The following is a 12610-nucleotide window of genomic DNA, read 5'->3' as shown; positions in this document are numbered from 1 at the left end:
CCTAGCCAAGCCCATGGCTGTGTCTTGATCTGCATTGTGACCTGAGAGGTAGGAGACTCGGCATGTAGAGCATGCACTCTTGCTGTATTGTCAGTACTGTGTCCCCAGCTCCTACAGGCATGTTGAAATTGCTGGAAAAGCTTTGGTCTTCAGAGACCAAACCCAAGACGTCATCTGGTGGAGACACTAACAGCAAGGCGTAACAAAGACAACATAGAAAAGTGAAGTACATCTGTTGTGCGGGTCCTGCTCGGGAGCCGGGATCCCTGCAAGTCCTTGTGCACGTCACACCAGCAGTGAAGAGCCCAGCACACCAAGTCATGAGAAAACAAGGTAAAATCATCAGCCGAAAACCAATCACTGTAAAGGCCCCATACAGTACGATAAGGCCTAGACCAATCTGATGTGAGAAAAGAAAGGAAACCAGGATCTTGGGGCTCATGAAATACTAGAAAGTCAAACTGGAAATGAGAGAGCCGATAAAGCAGAAGGAAGCAAAGCAGAGGAAACTGGAGAAGGAACCCCCTTCAGTAGGCAATAGCACAAGGAGGGAGGGCCAGACCATGGACACACTGGAGGAGATTGAAACTGAGAAAAGTGTTTGGAGATTCAGTCAATTTGGTAGGTCGACTGGATTGGTGATGCTAAGCAAACCCTGTTGCAAAGGGTTTCCAGCTCTTAGAAGGCGATAGAACGGCTTTCATCTGGGAAGGGCACCAGATCTCTAAAGTTAGAACTGGGTGTACTATAGCCCTCATTAGGGAAGGCCTGGGCCAGGTGATGGCCTCTTGTCTGTATTTACAACTAGTGAATGGAGTGCTTCATCCCTGTAGAAGTATGTGTAGCAAAAAGGTGACACTGTGCCATGCGCCTGTAACCGGAGTAAAGCAGCTGGCCGCAATATCTGCATTTGGTTAAAGAAGCAGCTGGATGCTATACCCCTGAGAATAAGCTTGGAGAACCTAGAGGAGACCGCAATCTCTTGGGATAGAAAACCTTGTCCCATCCTGTGTCTGTTCACTTGGACCATTCCCGGAAAGGCATGCCTTTTTTTGTTGTAGATAAACCCCTAGATCCTTTAGGAGTTATCCCAAACAATGTGCAGCAGTGACCTGGCTCCCTTTGCACCACTTTTATTTGGGTGAGGGTTGTTTGCGGTGCGACTTACACTGAAAGACAGGCATTGTTAAGCAATGGATCACTTTAAAACCATGGCACTTCTCATAAATAATTTGTCGCTAAGAGTCAGAAATAACGTTTCACTGAAAACCCTTACATACAAGCTGCAGCTCAAAGTTGATGTGTCCAGGTGCATTGATTGATGATGTAGAATGTCTCGCTGATGGTTTCTTCTTTTAGAACCATCTTCCAACCCATGTCCGCCCTATTGGTCTACTCTCCCTGCTGTTGGCCTTATGTTCTTCACCTGTTTTATTACTGTTGGCTCTGTGATGAATCCAATGGAGTCATCAGATTCCCCAGCGGTGACCTCCTCCCATGTTGCCAGGGGACGGCAGCTGCTACCTTATCCTGACCCTGGTGGTGGTCATATGAGGGAGGATCACATGGGAGGAGACTACTGGGGTGATGTCATGACTTCAATGGATGAGACGCGGTATCCCCCCACTTTCCCATGAAGAAGACCCTTTGACACCCAATTCCTATTGGTTCCTCCTTGTAGAGGAAGTCAAACCTTTTCTTTACACTGTTCTGGCCAGGCCCCCACCTTTGACCCATGCACCCCCAATCCACACATCCCTTTTAGTTTCTGATGTGCCTATATGTGAAATCCCTGAGAGAAACCATCTAAGAGTTAAGTCCAATGACATCCATAGACTCCAACTCCCATAACCATTTAGGTACTGAGACTCGGAGGATGAGGGAGTTTGTGCAAAGTGACAGCTTGAAGTACAACGAGCAGGATAGTTGTTTTCCATGCCTTCAGTGCACAGGACATTGAAAGATGGCAACCGCGCTGTAGAGTCGTGCAGTGCAGGAGAAGACGTTGAACCCCATGTTGAGGCTCACTAATGCAAGGCACACAGGCAGATGTGGTGCAATGGAAAAGGCTGCTGCGATCGGAGGAGAAAAGCTGCATGTGAGCAAGAAGGGCCATTGAGACGCTGGGAGCCGTGCAGAAGCTCCTGTATGTTGGGCTGCTTGGACAGACTGCACTCACCGGGCTGAAAAGGAAAGCTGATGTGTGATCGCGAAATCACGCAGGACACTGGCAGAACATCAACATACTCCACAGTGGAAAGCGGGTGAAGGAACCACACTGCAGAAGCGCAAGTAGAGTTGGCGGCGCTGGAAGGAACCAGTGAGTCAGCCCAAACAGCTGGGGACCCCGGGGCATTCCAACAAGTGAACCAACAAGTGTTTGGTACCAAATTGCTGATGCAGAAAATACCCGAGGTTTGTTTGAATGTATGCAAGGCAACATACAAATTCAACACCCAATAAGAAGGTTAGAATGCAGACAAGATAAAGTACAAAGGCAAACCCCAATCCAGTACAGATGCATGTGATGCCAGTGTGGGGGAGAGGTTTGAGCAAATATTACCATAGACCGATATATCAAGCACCTCACAGTATATGCTATTGTAGTATAACTAAAGAAATGTGAAACTCATAAGAAGTCCTGGCCAGGCGAGCACACCAGGCAGATGAAACTGTATAAAGAGTCCTGGCCAGGGCGTATAGCAGGTGATCTGAAAAGTTACAAGAAATACCACAGGACGACTGTTACAGAACTTATTCTTTAAATAAGAACTTTGTGAGTTCAGTGAAGACACAAAGGAACTGTTAGCCAAAGAGACATGTTTGCCATCCTGGTTAAGAATCCAGGTAAAGGGGACCACCATCTTGATCCAAGGGTCTTTTCCTTGGAAAAGATTTTCGTTGGAGTAATTCTTATACTTTTGGTTTTGAACACTTTTTGCCAACATCAAGTTAGACATGTACTTTCACCCTTTGTTGTTTTGTTTGTAGTGTGACGGTCAGGATAGGACGTTCTGGACACAAGGATGTTTTTTCAGTAACTGACATCCTGATGCAGACAGACACTTAGTTTTATTTTCTAGGTAGGGAAGTTCCTCTTTAGAATAGAGGTATTTTCCAAACCCCCCTGAACTTGAGAATGACAACTTTGTGTCCGCCTTTCATTTCTGACGCCTCACAGCTAACTGCCACTGATCTGTGCTTCTGTGCTGTAATACTGTGCTGATTGTGCTATGTTTGAGGACCCGCAGCAAAGTATATTTTGTACGCAAAATATCCTAATGCTCTTGTGAACATGTATGTATATGTAAATTGTATCTAAAACGATGGTTTGGTTTTGCCACAAGGCACATTGCCTCATTTGTTTGTGGAGGGCAGAAAGCATTGCGATCCAACCAGCCCTGCCCCCGCAAACGTCCCAGACCCATTGACAAATGTTTTGTTTTTGTCTTGGCACTCTAGGTTCCAGACCACATAATGTTGCCCAGCATACAAAGGCCTGGTTATGTGGAATGGAGTGCTGGACTGTACATTTGTGTTTGAGGTTTCCCTGGCTAACGCTACTGTTTTGTCGGTGAGACACAACACACAAGATCGCAGCAGCCAAAATTAAGCAAAGCATGTTCCCAATCCAAATCCCTCCATGAACATGCTCACAGTATGTAGTTTGTTATGCTAAATTGTCTGCTGTTAACAGAACTGCTGCATAAAAGCCCACATTCCATCCAAATGGGCATGAGATCAACTACAGCTGGCGTGAGTGCCACAAATCTTGCCTGACCCCATCCTTGCTATCCACCTGAAATGCAGGTACCTGACTGAGTGGCATTTTTTGCCCCTGGCCCCCTCCTTCAATCCCCTTACCCTTTCATACATGAAGAGGTGGTAGGAAGGTCCTGCTGGCTGATTTGTGTACTCACTATAACAGCAGCAGAATCACAGAGAGTCCAATCAAGGCCCCGAGAACAGGTCCATAAAACCACCATCTTAACCCTTGTGCTCATTTTAGGGGACTGCACACTTGAAGCGAGCCACTATTCAAAGCACAACTACAACTGTGTTGCCATAAGAAATGTTTGCTACTTTGCATGCCATCAATGCAATTAGCCTTTTTTGGAGGATTTGCCATACCTCATCATCCCTAGGACAGACAACATGCTGATACCTTATGCACTGCTGGCTTCTTAATGGGCCTCTGAATGACAGGTGATTGGGACCAAAGTTGCTATGTGAGTTGGAGCAGTGGAGGACCACCCGCTTGTGACTGGAAACATCCCCCTGCACCTTCAGCAATATCGCACCATGAATCTAGTCCATTAAACCTTATCCAGAGTGGAAGACCACCACAATGTCTACTTGGACTAGGTGAATGCTGACTGAGAACCCGGTCTCACTTTAAACAGGGTCTGGAACCGTATACGGACCATTAACATTTTGCATCCCATTATGTCATATCCTGTCCTAATAACTACGTCTGCCAGATGTTTCTTGCAAAATAAGGAGAACCATTTTTTTAACAATGCACTTCTCTAATTGAACACATGTGGGCTGGTGTGGTGGTCCAGAATTAATGGCTTATTTCTTTTTGATTTTAGCCCGAGAACATAATGCTGCTCGACAGAAGTACACCGAAGCCGCGCATTAAGATCATTGACTTTGGTTTGGCACACAAGATTGACTCAGGAACCGAGTTTAAGAACATCTTTGGGACAGCGGAATTTGTTGGTGAGTGGTGTTTCCATTGTATTTAATAATCATATGATCTAGGACTATGAATCGATATCTACATAGGTTAATAGGAACATGTTCAATAGAACCAGGAACGCTTGTGGTAACACTGTGCTTGTAACATGCTGGTTACCTACGGATTGAGTGATCTTTGTCAGAGTAGCCTTTGCTTGAGTTGTAGATGGTGTAGACGTTCCCGGATTTTGTGTCTTAATTTGGCATGCATGGTTGAGTTAGTTACCTCTGCTTAAAAGGAACTAAAACAGACCTGCTGCTACTTGGTGTGGTAATTTATCAAAAGGCCTGTGAGAATTGGAAACCATCAATATAATAGCAAATTGCAAACTGGGTGTACTGTTTGTATGTGACTTGAGCATGGAGGCCGCTCATTTGAGAGTCCAGGCCCTTAGACTCTCAAATTAGATCAAGATTAACCTGAAGGTTGGAACCAACTTCCGCATGTTGAATTATTCATATCCGCATGCGATTGAGCTAGATCAGAAAAGTGGAAAAATGGAGCAATACCAGATTGGGTGTGACTCCTTGCATCCCATTGGAGTCAAACGATTGTAGGAGCAGTGGTCTGGGTGATGTGTAGCAATGGACGATACTCTTTAAATAAAGAGCGGATTAGAGATTAAAATTGGCAAATGTTAGTTGGTATATTGCAGACTGTCAAAACAAGAATGCTTTTTGCACAAAACTTTGCACAAGATTAACCAGGGTTATTAACTGCCTTAGTGTTAGATGTGCTTATTTAAACTTTTTGTTTTGGAGACCATCTGAAGTATAGTCTTGCTCAGTGTAAATGATATTTCTGATGCTTGTTAATCTGCTTAGAAAAACATGCTATGCATATACTCTGACATCTAGTAGTGACCGCACAGTATTGCATCTTGTTTTTCAAGGATCGAAAGGGGACGTCCACATGGGCGGGCCTAGTTTGATATTGTATAATGGTCCTTTTATTGTCTGTTTTAATCAATTTTCTTCTGTTATTTTAAATTTACTTTTCCTTTGCATGTGCTAAAGGTTTATATGCTAACCAAATGCAGAAGAAAAAACATTTTTTAAAAATGCTTCTGGGTCCATCCACCGCTCAGAAAGAAAAGGGTATGCAACAGCACAATGTGAAGTAAGGGTGCACAGGTCAGGAGCATATAAGCCACGCATAGCTTCAAGCTATACAAATGTAGCAAATTTAGATTTTCAAAATGTCCAGAGATGCTGCTTTCACGCTCTGGCCTTTTTAATTTGAATGCAATGTAACAAAATGTTGCGCACTAGCAGGACGATGGTGGCCATGGGACCCGCCCACATAGTCACGGCCGTTTCACAAAAATTGTAACGGCTGTTGTCGCATTTTTTTAGTGGGACAGGATTAGGGAACACAGGTTTTTGGGTTGGGTAGGGGAGTGGAAGGGGGAATCTGCCCCGCCCCCATTAAAAAAAATCTGCCGCAATTGCAGCAAAAAAAGGCCATGCGTCAAGGTGGACAGATATGCTAGTCCATCTCATGACCTGTGGGTGGGTGGTCACAAAAGAGTGGCACAAAGAGGGATGGGCAGTGTTGGGGCGCCACAGGCAGTCGTGCTTCTTGAGCCCAAATCTGGGACAGAGAAAGTTGTGCTTTTGTACGACTTTGACTTGGCTCTATCAGGTACACTAAACTGAGCGGCTATGGGTGTGTACGCACATAGGCTTAAAATGGCCAAGGGGTATTCAGTTTGTAGAGGCTTTTCAGCAGTTTTATGGCTGGAGGAACCACTAGTATACCAATGGCATTGATCGATCGTTTGTGTGTAAGTGACCGGACTGCATGCTGGTAGAAGGGGTTTGGGACTTAGCTGCTTGAAGGCAGTACTTGCCACCTGCAGTTTGGATATGCAATCAATTTTTCGAGGGAAACTGCCATGGATTACTAAGTAATGAAATTGGGACCTTTTCAACTCGCGTTCTTTTGAGTCACACTTTAATTCAAAGTTTTGCTTTCAGTACCCTACATCCAGATGGTGTTCATTATACAGTATTTGTCTAAAATATGTTAGCGTATCGTACTGCCTTGTTATCATGTATATATGAGTCAAGACTTTTCCTCAGATTCTCTAGTTCTGGTACAATATTGACATTCATTTCTATTTTGTTGCTTTTTCACATACATTTAGGGGTACTCTTCTTACCTTTAGGGGGGTGGGGCGGTTCATTTGCTTGGACTGTGCTATGCTATGTAGGTGTCTTTGCTATTCCGATGCTTGACGGTCTGCAAACATCCTGCTTAGAATGACTGAGATGATGACCTGTCCAGTAGACATCCTTATATTCTGGTGACACCATCTCTCAGTGTAACGAGGCATTGAGGATTGATCTGTCTGGCCCCACCGTTAATGGAGCTACACTGTTTGAAAGAGTGCTGTTGGTTTGGTGTCCGCAGGACAGCCAATGTTGTTGTTCGTTTATTTGGTAATGCGCACCAAACCCGTAGGTAACCGTGCGCAGCAGACAGGAATACTTGACTTAGTTACAACATGAAATCAGAACATTGCAATAACAGGACAGGTACAAGTAGGTTGCAAAGGGATACAGTTGGTTACATTGATTCATGTACGAATGGCACAGTAGGATGGGTACATTCATGGTACAGTAGAATAAGTAAATTCAGGTATATGATTAAGTGCTCCAGGTGGTGTCCAGGGGTCATACATCATTGGATCTCAGCCAGTTTAGAGTGTTACGTCTGAAGCTGAAGTAGGACTGAGCAGTTCTAAGGCTCAGTGGTAGTGCATTCGAGTGTTGAACAGCTTTCACTGGGAAACTACCTCCTCCAAAGTTGGTTAACTTGAACCTAGGTATCTTTAGACAGTGGGTATTGGCTAGTCTGGTTGGGCGAGTCGAGGTTTTTCTGGTCATTCTGAGGTAAGGGGGAGCTGCGTTATTTAGACATTTGAACGGGAGTGATACAGATTTGATTAAGATCCTATCACTTATCTTCAGCCAATGATGGCTTCTTCTGAGGTAAGAGATGTGTTCTCTGTTGTTAAAATTTAGGGCAGTTCTCAATGCATTATTTTAAAGTGTTTGTAATTTGTTGAGGATTTGTTTGCTGGCTTCTAGATATAGGGCATTGCAATAATCGAGTTTTGACAATATTAGTGCATTGGCGAGGGTGATAAAACTGGCTTCTGTTAGATATGGTCTGCAAGCCCGGATACGTGTGCCTGTGTAGGCAGTAGAAGAAGCCTAGTTGCTGCTAGAAGAATAATTGATTATTAATATGGTGTACCCGGCAGGCATAGCTTCATTATTACGCTAGCTCTCCCTAAATGAGAACACGGCTGGTCTGAGATAAATTCCTGAGAATCTCTGCATTCTTTTAAAATGTCCATGCAAGTCAAATGCTTTTTAAAACGACCGCTTGCAGAATAACCACAACCGTTAGTTTCAGTCCTGCAGGTAAACAGGCAGGGGAGTGTGTATGGCTCACCTCTACCCCCTCGTCCCCCGACGCAGACTTACCCCCTCCCTCTCTCTACCGCCCCCCCCCCCCACCCCTGGGCATTACTGGTACATTCGTGATGTTCAGGATTGGCTCCAGGCATGTCATTGCGCACTTGACTCTTTCCAGGAAAAGCAGTGTGCTGGTTCTTCTCTCTGGCAATTACTCCGAGATGGGGGTGGGGGGAGGGAGGAGAAACAATTGCAACCATTTAATTGCTGCGCCCTGTAATCTGAGCCTGGCGGAGCTGCGCTGTCTCCAGTCACTGGCAGGCTGTGAGGCACTGCCTGGCCGGGTATTGAGGAACACACGAGTGCCGAGCTGAACAGATGGACCCAGCATGGGCCTGCCTATGCATTATGAATCTGCTGAGGTTTCAAAGCTTCTCCTTTTGGGAAAAACGCCATTTCTTTAAAGGCACCAACGTTGGTGCTTAATCGGATTATGGGCACACTGTTTACCGCGAGTGTGGGAAACCTCCTTTCTGTAGGGTTCAATGGTAAAATCACACCTGCCCTTGAATCCTATGGGGAGGGAGTATTCCATTGCCTTGCTGGATGTAGGGCCTGGGGAGGGAAGTGTCAATAATATCCCTCTCTGCTGCAGAGCCGGCCTTAGGGGGGCTGAGCCAGGCGACCACCCGGGGCACGGGGCACCACGCCCCCCAGGGCGCCATTAGCCCCCGCCACGCCAGCTCGGGGGAGTCTTTCAAGAGCTACCCTGAGCTGACGTAGCGGGTAGAAGCCGCGGCAGGCGTGCTTTTGCATTCAAATGCGCCCGCGGGCGCATCCAATAACAATACAGTGCTGTTGTTAGCACCCTATTGTTACCAAATGCGCCCCTCGTCACGGGCGCTTCCAATAACAAAAGGTCACCATTAGCCCCCCCACCACGCCAGCTCAGGGGAGTCTTTCAAGGGCTCCCCCGAGCTGGCTTAGTGGCAGAAGTCGTGGCAGGCACCTCATTGTCATTAAATGCACCCGCGGCGGCAGCTCATTTAATGGCAATAGGGTGCTGACGCGCCCTATTCATATCATTACCTCCTTGCCGGAGCGAGGAGGTTAAAAAAAGGCACATTATGGCCCCGCCCCACCCCCTGTTGAATAGGGGTGGGAGGGGGGCACCAATTCACCCAGGGCGCTGGTGCCCCTAAGGACGGCCCTGCTCTGCTCCTACCCAAGCAAGAAGTCCAACCTAAAACTGAGGGGACTAAGCGAGCGACAATCCATAGCCAAGTTAAAAAAAAAAAAGGGAAAAAATGTCTGTTGGGCTATGTAGCGTGCTCATGGGATGAGGCGTGGAGTGTCCAACATGTATGTGGTGGGGGTGCAATGTTGCATAGGGCAATACAGTCATGAAACTTACAGATTGGGCTGTTTCTCACAAAAATTGTGCTTCAAAAACCCTTGTTACGGGAGCAGGGTAATTGGCCGGGATGGTCAGAATTGGGCTGTTTGGACTAATTTGCACATGTTTTTGCAGGCACACAGTGGCATTTGGGGACAAAGCCGTCACAGATGTGGCTTTACCAGGATGAATGCAGGCATGTTGGGGCAAAGCGTGACAAGGGTGCTCTTGTTACCCGGTCAAATGCTGGCATAGTGGTCGAGGGCTATCACAGTTGTCGACTTTCATGGGCAAATACTTGGTTTGTAGGGCTACAGAATCCTAGCTGTGCTACTACAGGGGCAAATATTGACATTACTGGGACAAGCCGTCACTGGTGTGTTCTTGGGCAAACACTGTTGTGCTGGGGCAAATCCACCAAAAGTGTGTTCTTAAATGGGTAAATACTGGCAAGTTGGGGCAAAGCCACTATTTTATTAGAGGGGCAATTGTAGCACACATTTTGATGGCGAGACATGCACTTGGGAAGCCATTGTGGGAGAGGTTGTTCCCCAACACGGAGACCTCTGTACTTTTGTCCATGATTAACTTGAAAAGGTCTATTTCTATTATTAAAACCGCAAATAAGGGAAATCCAGCCATTGCATTGAATTAAAGTGAATTGCCGCTTTGATGACGAGGACACTGTTTCCACGTATTGCCAACTTATTGGGGAAAGCCCTCTTTCCATCTATCAATGCGTGTGTATTTCTAAGGAAGCCCAGCCTTGAGAAAGACCAGGAATTGCTGAAAACACGTGTTGGCACCAGGGCACTTGTACTGATTTGAGTACATAACGATTTATGAAAAATTAAATTTGGATTATTAGTAATCTTAACAGTGACATAGCCTTCTTGATGGCAGTATTTAACAAACCGAACTGCTAGTTCTGATCTGTCGACAGACATCGGTTTGGAGCCAATGTGTGTACACCGACTAGGGACATGTGCATGAGATATGGTGCAGTAGCTAGCTCTTGCGTGTGTGCGGGCAAGCCTACCTGCACCTACTGTAGCTGTAGTCCAACCTAGGCGCAGCTGAACGGCATCTACCCCATTGTTCACTAAGGATGTCTATACTGCACATCTGCAAAACCTCCAAATAACCGCCCGGCATCTGTTTTTCTGTCTGCTCCTTCCTGTGTATCCACAAGTTTTTATTTGCCCTCGTTTTTTTTCGTTCTGGCATGCTCATTGGTGCAAGAAGCCGCGCCCCATTGACGACCCTACAACAGAAGTTGGACATGACTCGTGTTTAGCGTGCCCATAAAAAACATAACTGTTCAATAAATTACTTGCAAGTCAAATAGGTTTTTTAAGTTTGTCCAGATGAAATCTGATGGACTATTCCCAATATGAAACAAAAATATGAATTCATGGAAATATTTGGTGTCTTTACTATATTTCTTGACAATCTGAGTGATATTCAGTCTTACAGATCAATACATTAAATAGTTTAACACAAATGTGAACAGGAAGTCAATCTGGTGCTATGGGGGGTCTAGCTTTTTTTTTTATTGAACTGCTTCGTGCATAGGTGTGTAGCATGCAGATATAAGGTTCACAAATCACACACATTTAGTTCACTGGCTTATCTTGATTGATGTGCTCCATATCTTTATGTAGCCGGCAAGCCATAGCCTCAAATATCAGTAAGGTCGCCCATTGGCTAAATGCTCCCCATGCACACACGTCTGTAATCTGCTTTTCATTTCTTTGAATCCCTGCATAGCTTGCAGTATTAGCATTACATATAGGAGTGTACACACTCTACATGCACTTAAAGGTTTTACCACTCAATAGAAAGCCTGACTTTCTGGTGCTCCCAGCCTGACACTACTACATTTTAGGGTTTGCATCCGAATTTGACCCGAACTTGATTTCACCCTTTCTGTAGCTGGAGGAGAAGTTTGCTTTTCTTTAGGTATCTAAAAATGTTATTATAAGATGATTAGTTGTGTGTGTGTGTTTATGTGTAAAAGTGTACTGATTAGCAAATGTAAATCCAAATTGCATGACTTTTCCTCATAGCCAATGTCCAAAATGAGCAGCTCACCCAGTCCTATTTCTTTGCTTTAATTCTCATACTTTTGCCGACAGACTAAAACTATCAGCATGCATTGAAAACCCATGACTGGAGAGGTCCCTCTCACCTGACATGGTCGCTGTTGCTCCCCTGAAGCACACACTCCAGGTGGATCAATGGAATCTAGATAAAGTGGTCCATGAGTGAACCATGTTCTATTCTGCATTTGCTAACGGTGGCATGATCCGCACACTGCATTGCGGGCATGACGTGTCCTTTTCTGATTATGGAGCAATGGTTTAATATCCATGAGCTGTGCAGAGTGAGCCCCTCACTTGCAGGATACCTGCTAGACCATGGGTCATCCACAGCCGGTCTCCAAGGGAGCTCACCTGCCCCGGGTCTCTTAAATGGCAATATTGGAACCTGCCCTGCTGGGCTAAATTGTATTGACATCTGTCAACTAAGCAAGCCTATATAGTGGTATTTAACTACTGTCATGATCATGCCAATGTTACTGGGCCAAAGTGGTTTCAAAGTTACCATTGTCCACTAATCTTCCCAACTCTTTGTAGTAGTATGTCCAGGTACGCTTTTTTCCCACACATGTTTATTTCTGGCTAAATTTGGTTCAAAACTTCCCATCGTGCCTGAATTCTTCAAACCTGTACTTTGTGGGAAACAGTGTACCCTCAAAATTGTGGTCTTTGGGTCTTTTGGAGGTCTGACCAATATTGCCAGCTTGAAAGGTTTCAAATGAGGATTTGCCTAATTTCCCAAGAATGTTTGTGGAAGACCTCAAACTAGTTGATGGATGTGTGGCAAGGCACCTGGGGGCTCGTGCTTGTGTTGGGGACAGGTTGTGGTGTTGACAACATTTATCATTTTTCAAAGACTTTTTTGGGACATTGTCTCCTGGACAAGAAAGTGGAAAAAGCCCCTGAATCTAGCCAATCTGTCTGTATTTGCTTAATATGC

The 12610-nt window shown here is 45.4% G+C and overlaps 1 protein-coding gene across 3 annotated transcripts in view; it reads left to right on the top strand.

Annotated features, from left to right (window-relative positions):
• The window catches only part of DAPK1 (death associated protein kinase 1), a 986032-nt gene that overhangs the window by 478639 nt on the left and 494783 nt on the right, over nucleotides 1-12610 (top strand). For all 3 annotated transcript variants that reach the window (XM_069625713.1, XM_069625714.1, XM_069625715.1), the window contains exon 5: nucleotides 4596-4725. In XM_069625713.1, the coding sequence (XP_069481814.1) occupies nucleotides 4596-4725 (130 nt within the window). The remainder of the gene's footprint in view (nucleotides 1-4595; nucleotides 4726-12610) is intronic.

The sequence above is a fragment of the Ambystoma mexicanum genome, chromosome 6p, assembly GCF_040938575.1.
Source record: "Ambystoma mexicanum isolate Mex_15411 chromosome 6p, UKY_AmexF1_1, whole genome shotgun sequence".
Lineage (NCBI taxonomy): Eukaryota > Metazoa > Chordata > Amphibia > Caudata > Ambystomatidae > Ambystoma > Ambystoma mexicanum.
This window is presented reverse-complemented; position numbering and strand designations above follow the sequence as displayed.